The 19,531-nt window shown below is 44.4% G+C and overlaps 1 protein-coding gene across 10 annotated transcripts in view; it reads left to right on the forward strand.

The window, feature by feature from the left end:
- Positions 1 to 19,531, forward strand: part of BRD9 (bromodomain containing 9) — a 301,749-nt gene that overhangs the window by 42,476 nt on the left and 239,742 nt on the right. For 7 of the 10 annotated variants that reach the window (XM_077269514.1, XM_077269516.1, XM_077269517.1 and 4 more), the window contains exons 3-4: positions 12,045 to 12,177; positions 12,251 to 12,311. In XM_077269514.1, the coding sequence (XP_077125629.1) occupies positions 12,045 to 12,177; positions 12,251 to 12,311 (194 nt within the window). The remainder of the gene's footprint in view (positions 1 to 12,044; positions 12,178 to 12,250; positions 12,312 to 19,531) is intronic. The other 3 variants (XM_077269515.1, XM_077269523.1, XM_077269520.1) reach the window with 1 other exon arrangement.

Below are 19,531 nucleotides of genomic sequence, written 5' to 3' on the forward strand. Positions count from 1 at the left end.
TAAAGGTTCTATGAGAGCAGCTTTGTGATACAAATGAATTTTAGGAACACCCAAACCTCCTTTAGAATACGGAAGAGACATTATTTACCGCTTTATCCTATGAGGCTTATTTTGCCAAATAAAACGATCAATAACTGATTGAAAAGTTGAGAGATATTTAGAGGGAATGGAAAGAGGAAGACATCTAAAGAGATATATAAGTTTAGGTAGAATTAACATTTTAGACGTTTGTATTCTGGCCATCCATGAAAGGTGGGAATTGGAGAGACGGTCCAACTCCTTTTTAATTTCAAGAAGGACTGAATCACAGTTAACTCGGACTATGCTTTTAAGATGGATAATTTGTATGCCTAGATATGTAAAGCCCAGGGGGGACCAAGTAAAAGGATATTTAGCTTGGATTTGAAGTTGAAGGGAAGGTGAAATGAAAAGGGGAAAAATTGTGGATTTGGACTGGTTAAGCTTATAATAGGAGGCTTCGGCAAACTGAGAAAGAATGCAAGAAATTGCAGACAGCGAACAGAGGGGAGCAGAACAGGTCAGAACCACATCGTCCGCATAGAGACCAATCTTGTGTTCTTGATTACCCACCAGTACACCCTTAATGTCCGAGCATTGTCTCACCGCCGCCGCCAGAGGCTCCATGATAAGAGCAAAGATGATGGGAGGCAACCCTGCCGAGTCCCGTTCGAGATGGAGAAGACACGGGATTTGAAGCCAGCAGAACGGACAGAGGCACATGGGTTGGAGTACAAGGCCATGACGGCTGAGAAAATCTGGCCAACAAGACCGAATTTATGCAGAGTAGCAGCAATATAACCCCAGTGCACTCTGTCGAACGCCTTCTCCGCGTCGAGGGATAGGAACACACAGGGAAGCCTCCCCCCCTCCACAACATCCAATAGGTCAATCAGACGTCTCGTACCATCCCTAGTCTGTCTGCCTGGAACAATGCCAACTTGATCTGCATGAATCAGGGATGGGAGGACTGACATTAACCTATTAGCCCAGACTTTAGCATAAATTTTAATGTCGCAATTTAAAAGGGCTATAGGGCGAAAATCACTAGGGGAGGTCATAGGTTTCCCAGGTTTGGGCAGAGTTGATATACAGGCCTCCAAACCTTCTTTTCAAATAGAGCCGGTTGAACGCCAAAAATTAAACAAACGTAAAAGATAGGGAGATAGGATCGAGAGAAACTGGGAATAGTAAAAAAAGGAAAAGCCGTCTGGGCCAGGGGCCGACCGCTTTTTGGCTTCTCTAATTATTTGTGATATCTCAAACGCCTCAATAGGGGCATTGAGAAAGGATAACTGTTCCGGTGTAACCGTAGGGAGGTTTGCTTTACCTAAAAAGGCAGTTATTGAGGCCTGGGAAGGTTGGGGGGTATCCGGGTCAGAGCCAAGATTATACAGGGAGGCATTATATGAAGCAAATTCTTCCGCAATATGAATAGGGTTATAAATACGGGCGCCATCTGGTTTAAGAAGATAGGGAATTTTAGACTGGACTTCCTTTTTTTTCACGCGCCTAGCAAGAAAAGAACCAGCTCTATCTCCCATAGAATAAAATGTAGCCCTAGACTTCCTTAGTGAGTATTCTGCTTTATGCAAAAGAAGCTGTCGGAGGTGAAGTCGTGCAGTTGACAGGTTAGAAAAGAGTTGGGCAGAGGGTTGGGCTTTGTGGCGGGACTCCAACTGGGACACTTCAGCTAGGGCAGACTGGAGATTGGAGTTATATTTACGTTTAGCTGTCGCAGCCATCTTAATAAAGAGGCCACGCACTACTGCCTTGTGAGCGAACCAAAGGGAGTCCTCGCGCACATCTGAAGAGTCATTAAAGGCAAAAAATTCCTGCAAAGAGCGTTCGATCTGAGAGGAGTTCGCCTGCTCAGAAAGGAGGTGGCTGTTAAGGCGCCAAGTGTGAAGGGGGTCTGATTGCAAGTGGGTCCTCTAGAGAAACTGATACTGGAGCATGGTCGGACCATGTGATATTTCCTATAGACGCAGCAATACAGTGGGGAAGAGCTACGTCGTCAACTAAAATATAATCTATTTTGCTATAGGAAGCGTGACGAGGTGACCAAAACGTGTAGTCTCTCTCATTACAGTGAAGGTATCTCCAAATATCATGGAGATTGTTGGATTTAATTAAATGGGCTGCTTCACCTCTAGACCCAGAATGTGACGAGCAGTCTAGACTTTTAGATATAGGAATATTACAGTCTCCAGCGACTAGTTTATACCCATGTTGAAATTTACTTAGCTCTAAAAAAAAGGAATTCAGGAACTTAGATTGGCCCACATTCGGTCCATACACAGAGGCAATGGTGTAGGGAGCATTGTTGATTAAACATAAAATTATAATATATCTGCCCGCGGGGTCAGCCACAGAGCTAATTAGCTGAAAGGAATTAGCCCTACTAAAAAAAATTGCTACCCCAGCTTTTTTGGAATTCCCATTTGCAAAAAATTGGTAGGGATACAGATTAGAGTACATTCTAACATTATCTTGTTCTAGCAGATGAGATTCTTGTAAGCATATAATGTCCTGCTTAGACTTAGCAAGCTGACGCCAGACCAGTGATCTCTTGCCAGGAGAATTAAGTCCATTGACATTAATAGAATATAATGACACACTCATCGTAAACAATTATAAGACTTATATATGAAAACGTGTGCTAATAACAAAGAGCAACAGCAACATGGGCAGTGTTATGAAAGCAATCTGAAATATGGGAGGGGGGAAGGAAGGGAAAAAGGGGAACCAAATAACAGAGCATTACAACAGAGGACTATTCAGGGAATTCCTGAGTCCAAGGTGAAGACAAAAAAACAGTTCACCAGTGGGGCAATAAACTGAAGAGGGCCCACCAGGGACCAACCTCAGCAAAGGTTAGCAGCAAGAGAGAAAAAAAAGATAAGAAAAAGAGTACAAAAATTTTGAGGGAAAAGGGAAAAAAACATTTCCAACCAGGAAATGCAGAAATATAACACCTCAGGCGACCTTCCAATCAGGAATAATACGCCGTCTTCGGGGGGTAGGTCCATCACGCTTGGAGGAAGCTGCGCCAGAGGGTGGTGCAGGAAGATCAAAGCCCCATTGCGACAAAGTCTTGGCTGCTTGCGCCGGAGTTAGGCACGTGATGATAGAACCATCTTTGCGAATGCAGAGCTTGGTGGGGAATCCCCAGCGGTATAATATTCCTTTTTCTCTAAGAATTGTGGTATATGGGAGAAATTCCCTACGTAGAGCTAGAGTTCCAGGCGATAGGTCCGGGAAAACAGAGATTGTTGCAAAACGTTCAGGCAATGATGGATTTGCTCTCAGGGCTTGTAAGAATTCATCCTTCATGACAAAGAAATGAATACGAGCAAGAACGTCCCTAGGGACCGAGGGATCTAGCCCTGAGGGCTTGGGGATCCGATGTATATGCTCAATTATGATGCCTTCTTTAGTGTAGCTTGGGAGAACAGTAAGAATAAAATCTTGTAGGAAGGCTTTAAGATCTTCAGTCCCTACAGATTCAGCAACGACTCTGATCTTAACATTATTCCGTCTAGACCTATCCTCTAGATCCAGAGTTTTAGCATGGGTCCTTGTAGCCAGCAATTGCAAACTATCATGGGCATCCCATAACTCATTGTGGGAGGACACCAGCTCTGACATTTTATTTTCTAAGTGGTCAGTACGGCTCCCAAGTTCTTCCACCTCACCTCTGAGCTCCGCCATCATGGAGCGCATGTCGTCCTGCAGGGAGGCACGGAGATCCCCCAGCATTTCTCTGAGGAGCGACGCTGTAACCGGAGCATCAGGGAGATGAGGCGCTGCAGCGCTAGAGACAGAGGATTGAGAGCCTCGGCGCGCAGCTCTGGAGGATCTGGGAGAGAGCGGCGCCATCTTGGATTTCTGTGACTGTGGCGGGGAGGCCACAAAGAAGTCCACAATGCGCCGTGATGGATCCCCAGCGCCGGGTTTAGATTTCCCCATAGACTCACCGACCGGTAAGCAGGCGGTGTGGGGAATTGTAGGAGCGGAGGTGCCTTCTGTGTACCGCTATGTGCCGCTTAGCAAGTCCTGGGACCGGAGCTCCCGCTCTATGCGACCTGCGCCATCTAACGTCAGGCCACGCCCCCTCTAATGATCTTTTTAATCATAGACCAGTGACAGGGACAAGGGGGCATCCTCTACATCTGGAGGAAAAAAGGTTTAAGCATAATAACAGACGCGGATTCTTTACTGTAAGAGCAGTGAGACTATGGAACTCTCTGCCGTATGATGTTGTAATGAGTGAGTCATTACTTAAGTTTAAGAGGGGACTGGATACCTTTCTGGAAAAGTATAATGTTACAGGGTATATATATTAGATTCCTTGATAGGGCGTTGATCCAGGGAACTAGTCTGATTGCCATATGTGGGGTCGGGAAGGAATTTTTTTCCCCATGGTGGAGCTTACTCTTACCACATGGGTTTTTTTTGCCTTCCCCTGGATCAACATGTTAGGGCATGTTAGGCTATGGGTTGAACTAGATGGACTTAAAGTCTTCCTTCAACCGTAATAACTATGTAACTATGTATATACATGTGTTAATGAGTTAATGGGCATTCAGGCAGTGTGTTGATTCAATGCACTAGAGCCTGGGAGAGAGTCGCCATATTGGAGTAGCCCTGATATATTAACACAGGTGCCTAAAGCATATACGCTGCCTAGTGGCCACAGTCTATTAAAGACATACTACTTAAGGCTGTTTATTAGATGATTGACCCCCTATCATTTTATATCCCTCTGTTCTAATAGGGAGTTCTGGCGTGCATTACCTTATGAGGCGCCTATCATAGCGCATGTACGGCCACAGTGCGCCCAGTGACGCATACCGATGAGGCACTAACTACAACTACATCTGCCGTCAGCGCCAAAGCAAGAGATGCCGACGCCTTTCTGCGCTCACCTGCACGCATCAACCCACGTGTCACCTGAAAACGCCCGGAAGGTGTCCCTGCGCTAACAGGAACCGTCGACACAGACGCGTCCAGCAGCGCTGATACATACTTCCGGTATGTGTGTCAGCTGGACCGCATGGCATAGCGCATGCGCGAACCTACCAGCGCTAGTGCGCAATGCTTATATGCATGTCAGCCTGACTGCATAGTATTGCGCTTGCGCTCACATACTGTACTGCAGGGCAGTGAACCCCACAAGCCATAAACTTTGCTATACAAACTCCAACATGAGCCAAATAATAAAGCCCCCCAAAAGCACAGGATAAACAACCAACCCCTGACATAAAGCCCAGCAGGCTGATAATTATACGGACTATTGTACCAGTTATCAATTGTGTAGTCCGCATTAGTACCGCCCGATATGCTAGTAATTATACGGCCTGTTGTACCAGTTATCAGTCATGCAGTCCACATAGGAACCGCCTTTGATAAGATATTACAAACTTAACCATGTATATAGTGCTTACTAAGATACAGTGTAAACTATCATGTGAAACCGCCATGTATGAAAACATGGGGTTGGATATCTTATGTACCCACAGTCATTGCTGTGAACCCCCGTCGTATTCAGGGAGTATACGAGTGTCATGGCTAGTTTTAATTTCTCGATCACAGTGCCCACTTGACAGACTAAATATAGAGCTGAGGACATCAAACGTTTGGTAATATGGAAATAGAAAGGAGCAAAACATAGATGTCTAGATCATAGGAAGCATGCATAGGAAACGTTTTCGTATAGGCCATGTGGGGCCATACAATCCACCCGGTGAATCCAGGCACATTCCTTCTGTAATAATAATCGATCGAAATTGCCACCCCTCGGATTAGGCGTATATACCTCAATAACGCTAAAGGATATTTCATGAATATTGCCACCATGATGTTCATTCATATGTCGAGCAACCGGGGTGTCACGATTATGCTTGATGTCACCAATGTGTTCCCCAACACATCTCCTAAACTCCCTCCTGGTTTTCCCAATGTAATCTTTGGGACAGCTGCATGTGGCTATGTAGATAAGGCCACTTGTCTTACAGTTGGCAAAGTCACGTATATAGAACTTTTTTCCAGTCGTAGAGCTTATAACAAATTTTCCTGGTCTCATAAACCTACAATTAATGCATCCTCCACATCTGAAGAAACCACATGTCTTGCGGTCCAGCCAGGTACCTGGTGGAGTGGACCTCTTGAAATGGCTGTGAACTAAATTGTCTTTCAAAGACCTGCCCTTCCTGTAAGTAATCAAGGGCCTAGGGCCAATCCATTTACTAAGGTCAGGGTCAGACATCAAGATATCCCAGTGCTTGGATAACACTTTAACAACTCTGTCATTTTGACTGTCAAAAGTGCCTATGATTCTAATCTGATCAGAATTAGCACCTGTGGGTCTGTTATGTGGTTGTAAGAGAGTACTTCTATCTTGTGAGAAGGCATAGTTATATGCCGATTCAATCACACCTCTAGGGTACCCCTTCTCTAAAAATCTCTTCCTCATGTCTCCCGATTGTTTGATGAATGTGTCTATGTCAGAGCAGTTCCTTCTCAGCCTCATAAATTGACCCTTGGGGATACCACGTTTTAAGGCTCTGGGATGGTGGCTATCCAATCTCAACAGGCTGTTGGTACTAGTAGGTTTGTGATAAATTTGAGTACTCAGATGACCATCATCTTTTTTTTGGATATAGACATCTACAAATGGCAGGGTCTTTTCACTGATGTCAAAAGTGAACATCATACCAATGGTATTTGTATTAAGTTCTTGGATGAAATCAATAAAGCCTTGTTTAGGACCCTGCCATATGACGAAAATGTCATCTATGAATCTATACCAAATACCCACAAATTGATGCCACCATTTACTCTCGTCCGTGAAGACTATGGTTTCCTCCCACCAGCCCAGGAACAAGTTTGCATACGATGGGGCACAAGGACTCCCCATCGCGGTGCCCCTGAGCTGGTGGAAGTGCTTCCTGTCAAAGAGAAAAAAAATTTTTGTGAGTGTAAATTGCAACAGATCCAGTACAAAGTTACTATGCGCCAAATGTTGGACTGATCTTGATCTGAGAAAGTGGTTAACAGCTTTAAGTCCCAGATGATGTGGAATATTGCTGTACAAGGCCTCCACATCTATGGAGGCCAAGAGGGACCCCTCAGCAAATTGCACATCCTCTATTTTCAATAGTAAATCTGATGTGTCTCTTATATATGACGGAAGAGTTAATACAAATGGGCGAAGTACCTCATCAATATAGACACCGAATAGTAAGCACTATGTACATGGTTAAGATTGTAATATCTTATCAAAGGCGGTTCCTATGTGGACTGCATGACTGATAACTGGTACAATAGGCCGTATAATTACTAGCATATCGGGCGGTACTAATGCGGACTACACAATTGATTACTGGTACAATAGTCCGTATAATTATCAGCCTGCTGGGCTTTATGTCAGGGGTTGGTTGTTTATCCTGTGCTTTTGGGGGGCTTTATTATTTGGCTCATGTTGGAGTTTGTATAGCAAAGTTTATGGCTTGTGGGGTTCACTGCCCTGCAGTACAGTATGTGAGCGCAAGCGCAATACTATGCAGTCAGGCTGACATGCATATATGCATTGCGCACTAGCGCTGGTAGGTTCGCGCATGCGCTATGCCATGCGGTCCAGCTGACACGCATACCGGAAGTATGTATCAGCACTGCTGGACGCGTCTGTGTCGGCGGTTCCTGTTAGCGCAGGGACACCTTCCGGGCGTTTTCAGGTGACACGTGGGTTGATGCGTGCAGGTGAGCGCAGAGGGGCGTCGGCATCTCTTGCTTTGGCGCCGACGGGGGATGTAGTTGTAGTTAGTGCGTCATCGGTATGCGTCAGTGGGCGCACTGAGGCCGTACATGCGCAATGATAGGCGCCTCATAAGGTAATGCACGCCAGAACTCCCTATTAGAACAGAGGGATATAAAATGATAGGGGGTCAATCATCTAATAAACAGCCTTAAGTAGTATGTCTTTAATAGCAGACTGTGGCCACTAGGCAGCGTATATGCTATAGGCACCTGTGTTAATATATCAGGGCTACTCCAATATGGCGACTCTCTCCCAGGCTCTAGTGCATTGAATCAACACACTGCCTGAATGCCCATTAACTCATTAACACATGTATATAAGTAGATCAACCGTGATTCCATGCAGCATCTATACATCAAGGCCTCCTGATGATCCGTCTGGGTGAAACGCGTAGAGGCGTATGAAATATCATCCTTGATAAGTATCAGTCCCACCCTCTGACTATCATGTTTTGGATTTATCCAAATGCTATCTTCAGCTGAAGATTGTTATTTATTTATTTATTTATTCACTTGCTGTGGTATCTTGTGTCTTGCCTGCTTGTATGTATATACATATCTAGTTCTGGCCCCGATTCATCTGGCAACAGAATATTTAGGGCATCCCAGGGTCAGTCTTCGTTGAGTGGGGGTGCCACTTCCGCTGCCAAGTAGGGTGCCAACCCGCACAGTCAGGCAGGACGCATACCAGCAGAGTACAGAGGTAGTGAGGTTTTTACTTTTAAACACGAGCACTTTTTTGTTATGAACATTGTTTGTCTTCTGTCCGTGTACTTCACCCTACCACTAACCAAGCTTGTATATATGGATATTTATCAATAGATATACATATCCAGTTATTATTAGACCTGCCTATCCTTTCCTGTCTAGTATCCATGCGGCTACAAATGTGACACGTATATCAGGTTATGTGCCAGGAGACATAGGGACAGCCGCCGGTGAGTGGGGGCGCCAGTCTCGTTATAAACCTAGGGTGCCAACCTCCACTGTTAGGTAGGTAGCTTAAATAGGGTTCTTTGGTAGGGTCATCTAGAGTGCACGGTTGTGTGTTCCATGTGAATATTTGGTTGTAGTTGTTACATGGTTTTAGCGGATTTAAATAAACAGTGATATTTTATCTTATCTATGTTATCATAAGAATTTAAGGGTTATAGTAGTTTCATAAATAGATGTCCCATGCTGGGATAATGTAAAAAAGTTAAAAAAAAAATAAATAAATTACAAAGTGTAAAAAAATAAAAAAATAAAAATAAAAATCCCCAAATAAAGAAAAAAAAATATATTTTTCCAATAAATACATTTATTTATGTAAATTAAAAAAAACAATAAAAGTACACATTTGGTATTGCCACGTCCATAACTACCCTCTCAATAAAAAGTCCCACTAGTTAACCCCTTCAGTGCACACCGTAAAAAAAATAAACGAGGCAAAAAACTATTCTTTATCATCATACCGCCGAGCAAAAAGTGCAATAAAACGCTATCAAAAAGACGGATGTAAATAAAAATGGTACAGCTGAATACGTCATCTTGTCCCACAAAAAACAAGCCGCCATACAACTCCCATCAGCAGAATAATAAAAAAGCTATAGCTCTCAAAATAAAGCGATGCAGAAATAATTATTTTTTATATAAAATAGTTTTTATTGTGTAAAAGCGCCAAAACATAAAAAAAAAGATATAAATGACGTATCGCTGTAATTGTACTAACCTGAAGAATAAAGCTGTCTTACCAATTTTAGTACACACGGAACGGTATAAAAACAATAAGCAATTCTTGAATTGTTGGTTTTTGTTCATTCTGTCTCCCAAAAATCAGAATAGAAAGCCATCAAAAAATGTCATGTGCCTGAAAATGATACCAATAAAAACGTTAGCTCATCCTGCAAAAAAAAACAAGCCGTCACTTGACTGTCGGTCGAAATATGAAAAATTATAGCTCTCAAAATGTGGTGATGCAAAAACTAGTTTTCACAATAAAAAGCGTCTTTTCGTGTGTTACAGCTGTCAAACATTAAAACTCAATATAAATCTGGTATTTCTGTAATCGCACCGACCCGAAGAATAAAGTCGCCTAATCACTTATACCGCTTGAGGAACGGCGTAATAAATAAATAAAACTAATTCTTCACCTGCTGTTGATTTTTTTTTTTTAATTCTGCCTCTCCAAGTATCGCAGCAAGGCTCGGCGCACATTTATCCTGTGCTCTGCACTGAGCCCTTACAGCAGTTTTTCCTTAAAATCTCTAAAATACCTGATTGACACAGAACCTCTGGCTGAAGATTCCCTATAATGAGGCAGATGGAGTCACTGTGGATGCCATATGACCCATGATCCAACGGTGTCCGTCTTTTTAGGATTACACAGTTTTATGCACTTCTGAAAAGGACACCACTGAACAGAGGCCTGACGGAGTCCAGAGTAAATCTGCTGTCTCATTATAGTGAACTGATCCCTCTGGGGTTTCATCTGTCATGTCACTCAGATTTAGATGGAAACACCAAAGTAAGTGGTCAGCATAGAGCGCCAGATAAATGAGATCCCAAACTTTATATAAAATGTTCCCAATAAAAGCTTCAACTCAATCCACAAAAAAGCAAGTCCCCACTCAGCTCTGTCATCTGTTAACAGAAAAATAGGGGGCTTCCATGTTACTGGTAGCACAAAGGCTACCCGAAAGAAATTCAGCAAAATTCTGCGTTCCCAGATCCAAATGCCCCTCTCCATTCTGAGCACCAGTGTGCCTAAATAACATTTACCACCCACATGTTTGGCATTTCTGTAGTGATCAGAGCCCGCCTAATTTACAGGTGCGTGTCTCCAGAAGCATGAGCTGGACATGATGGACTGGTCACTACAATGGCAATTTTCACTCAGCAACATCCACTACTGCCTGTTTCTGGAAAACACCCATGGAGTCAAAATCTTCACTACATCTGTAGATAAATTTTCAAAGGGTTATAATTTCCAAAATGGTGTCACTTGAGGGTAGTTTCCACTGTTTAGGCACATCAGAGGCTCTCCAAACGCGACATGGCATCTGCTATTTATTCCAGTAAATTTTACATTCAAAAAGTCAAATGCTCTCCTTCCCTTCCATGCACTGCTGTGCTCCCATACAGTAGTATTTCCCCACATATAGGATATCTGTGTACTCGGGAAAAATTGCACAACAAGAAAGAGAAAAAACCCCGTGTGAGTTCCCCCCTTTTTTTAATATCCAGCCAGACCAAACTCAAAGCTGGGTGCTGAAACCCTCAGCTGTCAGCTTCAGCAAGGCTGGTTATCAAGAATAAAGGGGTCCCCACACTTTTTTTTTTTTTTTTTAATAATTCAAATAATTAAAAAAAAAAAGCAACAAAAAAATACCGGTGTGGTTTTCCCCCATTTTTGACAACCAACCTTGCTAAAGCTGACAGCTGGGGGCTGGCATTCTCAGGCTGGCAAGCCGCCATGGATATTGACCCCCCTCCCCCCCAATCCTATAAATAGCTGACCGCAGCCACCCAGAAAAGGCACATCTTTTAGATGCGCCAATTCTAGCGCTTTGCCTGGCTCTTCCCACTTGCCTTGTAGCGGTGGCAAGTGGGGTTCATATTTGTGGGGTTGATGTCACCTTTGCATTGTCCGGTGACATCAAGCCCACGGCTTGGTAATGGAAAAGTGTGTGTTAAGACACTGGGTGTTAAAAATGGAGGGGTCCCTATGCCGTTTTTTTTTATTATTTATTTAAATTATTTGAAAAATACGGCTTGGGGACTCCTCTATTCTTGGTAACTAGCCTTGCTGATGCTGAGGGTTGCAGCTCCCAGCTGTTAGTTTTGCCTGCCTGGTTATGAAAAATACAAAGGAACCCAAGCCCTTTTTTTTTTTTTTCTTATTTACAGCGCAAGAGCGGTTGATGAATACTCCCATCCGCCACTCTTGCTCTCACTGTAAATAGTGGTAGCAGGTGTCTGATGATGGGAGCAGTAGTCCCATCAGCTGACACCAGTGACCGGAGGTAAACTTTATACCTCCGATCACAGCTGAGTGCTCACGCTGTCTTCTGACATTGTGGTAACCGCGGCCGATCAGAAGCTGTGTTTGCCGTGCTGTCGTGCTCATACTGTTAGAACCAGACTCCAAATTTAGGCGTTACACTGTTCTAAATAATTGCTATTGTTTATTTATAAATGTCCTTTGTGCCTTTCTTTGTTTTTAGGAAGAAAAAAAGAGAAAACGAGAAAAAGAACATTGTGATTCGGATGAGGAAACCGAGTATTTTGAACCAGAGAAAAAACTAGAAGTTGAAACTCCTACAGACCGTCCAGTTAGAGCATGTAGAACACATCCAGGTGGGACCTGCTATTACTGATGTTTTTGCACTGACTGGACTAATGGTATTAATGATATTCTTCTGTTTTGCAGCAGAAAATGAGAGCACCCCAATTCAACAACTTCTGGAATATTTCCTCCGACAACTCCAGCGGTAAGCTGATTTGATGGTTTGGTGAGAGACTGATCAAAGCCAATGGTTTCTTTCTTGTTGTATAACACTTAGTCTTTGTGTGTCTGCTCAACTCTGGGTCAAATCTTTGATATTATAAAGTAGAAAAAAACACGTAGATATTTTATTTTCTGACTGTTTGTTCTCTAGCACTTTCATGCTTCAGCTTTGTCCATAGTTGTGTATAGAGCCTCCATAGGTTCCAGTAGGGAGTATAAACCACAACAGGAGGAAAAAAAAGAGGAAAAAACCTCCACTATTCTAGAAAAAACACAGAAAAACAGGCAAAGGTGCTTACCTGTTTAGGCCTCAAATCAAATGCACTCTCATGGTGCAGTGGGCCCCAAGTAAAGATGGCGACTGCACAGGTGTGGTATTACCAAATGAGACAGCCAGCCTACAGTCAGGGATTGGCCGCTGGGCACACCAGTGCAAACTGGTGTGCCCAGCGGCCAATCCCTGACTGTAGGCTGGCTGTCTCATTTGGTAATACCACACCTGTGCAGTCGCCATCTTTACTTGGGGCCCACTGCACCATGAGAGTGCATTTGATTTGAGGCCTAAACAGGTAAGCACCTTTGCCTGTTTTTCTGTGTTTTTTCAGTAGGGAGTATAGTAGCACTGTTGAAAATACAGCGACTCTGGGTGATCCCACTGGGATGGATCTGGAGACTGGTCACTGATGCTTTCTGCACACAAAAGAAAATGTATGTCAGAATACATATAACCCACGTGGGATATTGCTGCATTCAGGATATATTGTATAACAAATTGGATGGAATCATTTTTTCTCAGATTTTGTGACCATGAAATATTTTGTGCTAAAGCAACATTTTAGGGGGAAAATTTAAATTTTTGATTTTTCTGGCACAATGTTCGAAGTGCTTATATTAATGTTATTCCGTGAAACACTTATAGGTTCTAGCTTTTCACAACAACTCTTGATAAACTTCTTGAGGGGTGAAAATGTTGTCACTTTTGGGAGGTTTTTGCGATGTTGCAACTCAAGGATTCTGCAAATGCAAAATGGCGTCCGCAATCTATTACAGCCAAATTTGCTCTCCAAAAATCCAGTCGCACTCCTTTGATTCAAGCCCTGCTGTATGCCAGTTTCCAATTACATATGGGGTAGTGCCATGTTCAGTGGAAACTGCGTCATGTGTTGCAGAGTTAATTTTCTTTTATGTGAAAATGAAAAATTGAGGGTCAAAATTTCATTTTAGTGGAAAAAGGGCATTTTCATTGTACAAATTTATGTGAAGCGTCAGAGGAACTTCATATATCTAGGTACTTGTCAGTATTTTTTATCAGTATTTATAAGCCAAAACCAGAAGTGGAACAATCAGAGGAAAAGTATAATAGAAACACATCACCACTTCTGCATTTTTCACCCACTCCTGATTTTGGCTTTCAAATACTGATGTCAAATACTCACCAAATACTCAACGTGTGCACATGGCCTAACTAATATGGTGAAGTATTAAAAAAAATAAATACAAATCTATATATATTAATGTATGGACAAAGCTATGACTTGCCTACTTTGGACACCTCATACCAAGAGAGCAAACTGGAGAAGGACATCATGGTCAGAAGAATAGAAGGAACAAGGTGAAGAACAATACCAGCAACCCAATGGCTTGATGCTATCAAGATAATGGTGAAGAAGACTCTGGTGGACCTGAGTATCAAGGCTTACACAAGATCTATCTTCCTATAAGAGAATTCATCCATCAAGTTGCCATAGCTTGAGACTGGGCAGAAGACCACTAAAATTAATATGTCTGTCCACGTCCCTTCAAAACTAATTGGGTCCAAAAAAACAGTAATTAGACCTACCGGTAATTGTATTTCCAGGAGTCCATCCTGACAGCTCCATGGAGGTCGTCCTCCTTATCCTTACTGGGACAGGAAATAACAAGAGGTTAAAAGGACCCTCCCATCTCCACCCCTCAGTGTCTTTTCGAAGTACCACATCTGGATGAATGCAACATAAATTTATTATCCTTTATACAAACGTTACATCACATTAGTATAGAATTTATCATAAGGGAGGGAACTAGCAGTGTTGTCAGGATGGATTCCTGGAAATACAATTACCAGTAGGTCTAATTACTGTTTTCCAGTTCACCAATCCTGACAGCACCATTGAGAATACCAGAGTATTATGATCTACACTCACTGGCCACTTTATTAGGTACACCTGTCCAACTTCTTGTTAACACTTAATTTCTAATCAGCCAATCACATGGCGGCAACTCAGTGCATTTAGGCATGTAGACATGGTCAAGACAATCTCCTGCAGTTCAAACCGAGCATCAGTATGGGGAAGAAAGGTGATTTGAGTGCCTTTGAATGTGGCATGGTTGTTGGTGCCAGAAGGGCTGGTCTGAGTATTTCAGAAACTGCTGATCTACTGGGATTTTCACGCACAACCATCTCTAGGGTTTACAGAGAATGGTCCGAAAAAGAAAAAAAATCCAGTGAGCGGCAGTTCTGTGGGCGGAAATGCCTTGTTGATGCCAGAGGTCAGAGGAGAATGGGCAGACTGGTTCGAGCTGATAGAAAGGCAACAGTGACTCAAATCGCCACCCGTTACAACCAAGGTAGGCCTAAGGCTACGTTCACATTTGCGTTGTGCGCCGCAGCGTCGGCGCCGCAGCGCACAACGCAAACAAAAACGCAGCAGAACGCATGCACAACGCTGCGTTTTGCGCCGCATGCGTCCTTTTTTTAATTGATTTTGGACGCAGCAAAAATGCAACTTGCTGCGTCCTCTGCGCCCGGACGCGGGCGCCGCATCGACGCATGCGGCGCAAAACGCAAGTGCGACGCATGTCCATGCGCCCCCATGTTAAATATAGGGGCGCATGACGCATGCGGCACCGCTGCGGCGCCCGCCGCGAATGTGAACGTAGCCTAAGAGCATCTCTGAACGCACAGTGCGTCGAACTTTGAGGCAGATGGGCTACAGCAGCAGAAGACCACACCGGGTACCACTCCTTTCAGCTAAGAACAGGAAACTGAGGCTACAATTTGTACAAGCTCATCGAAATTGAACAGTAGAAGATTGGAAAAACGTTGCTTGGTCTGATGAGTCTCGATTTCTGCTGCGACATTCGGATGGTAGGGTCAGAATTTGGCGTAAACAACATGAAAGCATGGATCCATCCTGCCTTGTATGGAGCATCTTTGGGATGTGCAGCCGACAAATCTGCGGCAACTGTGTGATGCCATCATGTCAATATGGACCAAAATCTCTGAGGAATGCTTCCAGCACCTTGTTGAATCTATGCCACGAAGAATTGAGGCAGTTCTGAAGGCAAAAGGGGGTCCAACCCGTTACTAGCATGGTGTACCTAATAAAGTGGCCGGTGAGTGTAGGGTGGGACCACTGCATGAAGAACCTTTCTATCGAAGCCCAGTTGCCCTGAGACTACGTCTAGCTTAGAATGCCTCGACAAAGTATTCAGACTTGACCATGTTGCGCCCTGCAGATCTGATCCACTGAAGCCCCCCTTTCTGCCCATGAAGTAGCTATGGCCTTAGTTGAATGGGCCCTAAGAGTCTCCGGGGGAGATCTTTCTAGCCTAGACCTATTGTCTGTTTGGCCCCTTTCTTATCCCTATTTGGCCCCCATATTGCACAAACAAGTTTGTGTCCTGTCTGCAGTCCTTAGTTGCTTCTAGGTATTGGAGAACAGTATCCCTAACATCTACGCAATGAAAGGATTGCTCCTTCGGGCTCCTAGGTTGCTGGCAGAAGGAGGGAAGAACCTCTTCCTGGTTCATGTTTGGGGATGATACCACCTAGGGAACATCGCTATCCAGGGGTGGGTAGATAGGGCAGAGTCGAAAAATACGCTAAGGGCCAAAATCTGTACCCTTAGAGTACTTGGTCTAAGACCCTTATTGAAACCGGTCTGCAGGAAATCAAGAATCTTGGGGATGACCGTCAAGCTGTATCTACTGACAATTCCCTGCAATAAATGCCGAAGCGCTTCCAGATCTTATAGATAGCAGAGGTCACAGGTTTTCTGCTTGCTTAAATGGTAGATATCACTTTGTCGGACAATCCTCTTGACTTCAGTACCTGCCTCTCAGGTTCCATGCTTATAGTTTGAAGACTGTCCGGATTGTGGTGGAGAACTGGGCCCTGGTAGAGCAGGTCTCTTTTCTTTGGAAGGAGGATAGGGTGTTCTTCCGCCAACTGTCTCAGCAGAGGGAACTAACTCCTCTTCGGCTAGAAGTGCACCACCAAGATGATCTTCGCTGTTTCTTCCTGTACTTTCCTCAGGACTCTTTGAACCAGAGGAGGGGGCGCATGGGAGTGTGTTGACTCCTGCTGAACCGTCTAGGGCAGGGGTCGGCAATATAATTTTCCCTAGGGGCCACATGAGGAACTGGGACAGTTTTTGAAAATACGGTTTCAATTAGATGTATATACGGGTAATAACAGGTTACAATAAGCTTTATAGTGAAATCTACTAGAAGCTAGTCAACATGTTACCCCTGCAGCAATGAAAACACATTTTCACTACTTTAATTGTCTTTTTTACATAACCTACTTTAATTAGTGATGCAATGATGATTATTATTATTATTATTTATTGTTATAGCGCCATTTATTCCATGGCGCTTTACATGTAAGGAGGGGTATACATAATAAAAACAAGTACAATAATCTTAAACAATAGAAGTCATAACTGGTACAGGAGGAGAGAGGACCCTGCCCGCGAAGGCTCACAATCTACAAGGGATGGGTGAGAATACAGTAGGCGAGGATAAAGCTGGTCATGCAGCGGTTTGGTTGATCGGTGATTACTGCAGGTTGTAGGCTTGTCGGAAGAGGTGGGTATTCAGGCTCTTTTTGAAGGTTTTGATGGTAGGCGAGAGTCTGATGTGTTGTGGTAGAGGGTTCCAGAGTAGGGGTGATACGCGAGAGAAATCTTGTATACGATTGTGGGAAGAGGAGAGAAGAGGGGAGTAGAGAAGGAGATCTTGTGAGGATCGGAGGTTGCGTGTAGGTAAGTACTTGGAGACGAGGTCACAGATGTATGGAGGAGACAGGTTGTGGATGGCTTTGTACGTCATGGTTAGGGTTTTGTAGTGGAGTCTCTGGGCAATGGGGAGCCAGTGAAGGGATTGACAGAGGGGAGAGGCCGGGGAATAGCGGGGGGACAGGTGGATTAGTCGGGCAGCAGAGTTTAGAATAGATTGGAGGGGTGCGAGAGTGTTAGAGGGGTGGCCACAGAGCAGGAGGTTGCAGTAGTCAAGGCAAGAGATGATGAGGGCATGGACTAGGGTTTTTGCAGATTCTTGGTTGAGGAATGTACGGATTCGTGAAATATTTTTGAGAGATCACCGTCAAGGATTACCCCGAGGCAGCGAGCTTGTGGGACTGGGGAGAGTGGGCAGCCATGTACTGTAAAGGATAGGTTTGTTGGGGGGGTCGCGTGAGATGGGGAAAGATGATGAATTCTGTTTTGTCCATGTTAAGTTTCAGAAATCTAGCGGAGAAGAAGGATGAAATAGTGGACAGACATTGAGGGATTCTGGTTAGTAGGGAGGTGATATCTGGTCCAGAGATGTAGATCTGTGTTTCGTCAGCATTGAGGTGATACTGAAAGCCATGAGATTCTATGAGCTGTCCCAGGCCAAAGATGTAAATGCAGAAGAGCAGGGGCCCTAGGACTGAACCTTGTGGGACTCCGACAGATAGGGGGCGAGGTGAGGAGGTGGTGTGTGAGTGGGAGACGCTGAATGTCCGGTCTGTTAGGTATGATGAGATCCAGGATAGGGCCAAGTCTGTGATGCCAAGGGATGAGAGGGTCTGTAATAATAAGGAATGGTCCACTGTGTCAAAGGCAGCCGACAGGTCGAGGAGGAGGAGGACAGAGTAGTGTCGCTTGCTCTTGGCGGTTAAGAGGTCATTGGTGACCTTAGTTAGGGCAGTTTCAGTGGAATGGTGTGACCGGAAGCCAGATTGTAAGCAGTCAAAGAGGGAGCAAGAAGAGAGATGGGAGGACAGTTCAAGGTAGACGTGTTGTTCCAGTAGTTTGGAGGCATAAGGGAGAAGTGATATAGGGCGATAGCTAGATACAGAGGATGGGTCAAGAGAGGGCTTTTTGAGGATAGGTGTGATGGAGGCATGTTTAAAGCTTGAGGGGAAAACACCAGTTGTTAGTGATAGGTTGAAGAGATGGGTTAGGGTTGGGATGAAGACACTGGTGAGGTTTGGGATGAAGTGGGATGGGAGCGGGTCAAGTGCACAGGTGGTGAGATGCGATCTTGAGAGTAGAGTGGAGAGTTGATCTTCTGTAATGGTGGAGAAGTTTGTTTTGGAGGTGGAGGGCAGGGAAGTCGGGAGGAAGGGCTCTGGGGCTTGTTGACCAAAACTGTCTCTGATGCTATCAATCTTCTGCTTGAAGAATGAGGCAAAGTCTTCAGCAGAGATAAGTGGGGAGGGAAAAGGTGCTGGGGGACGGAGGAGAGAATTGAAGGTGTTAAATAACTGTTTAGGGTTGTGAGACAGGGAGGATATGAGAGATGAGAAGTAGGTTTGTTTAGCTGTGGCGAGTATGGTCTTGAAAGTAGTGAGGGACTGTTTGAATGCGATGAAGTGCTCGTTGGAGTGGGATCTTTTCCATCTGCGCTCAGCAGCCCTGGAAGCTCGCCTCAGTTGTTTGGTCAGCCTGGTGTGCCACGGTTGTCTGTTGATTTTGCGAGCTTTGGTATGTGTAAGTGGGGCAGCAGATTCCAAAGCTACAGCTATTGTGGTGTTATATAGAGCGGCAGCGACATCCGCATTGTGTAAGGAACTTATATCTGTGAGAGGGAGGAGGGATTCAGAGAATGAGTGTAGGTCAAGGTGTTTAAGATTTCTGTGAGGGTGTGAAAGTTTGTGGGGTGGGGATTGTAGACATGGAGTGGAGAGGGAAGAGAATGTGAGAAGGTTGTGGTCAGAGAGAGGAAGAGGTGAGTTAGAGGTTAGATAGGGAGCAGAAGCGGGTGAAGATTAGGTCCAGTGTGTGGCCATCTTTGTGGGTGGCTGTAGAAGACCATTGAGTGAGGCCGAAGGAGGAAGTGAGAGATAGAAGTTTAGTGGCAGCTGATAGGGAAGTGTCAATGGGGATGTTGAAGTCGCCCATGATGATAGTAGGGATGTCCGTGGAAAGGAAATGAAGTATCCAGGTGGTGAAG

The sequence above is a fragment of the Ranitomeya variabilis genome, chromosome 6 (genome assembly GCF_051348905.1).
Source record: "Ranitomeya variabilis isolate aRanVar5 chromosome 6, aRanVar5.hap1, whole genome shotgun sequence".
In the NCBI taxonomy this organism is placed as follows: domain Eukaryota; kingdom Metazoa; phylum Chordata; class Amphibia; order Anura; family Dendrobatidae; genus Ranitomeya; species Ranitomeya variabilis.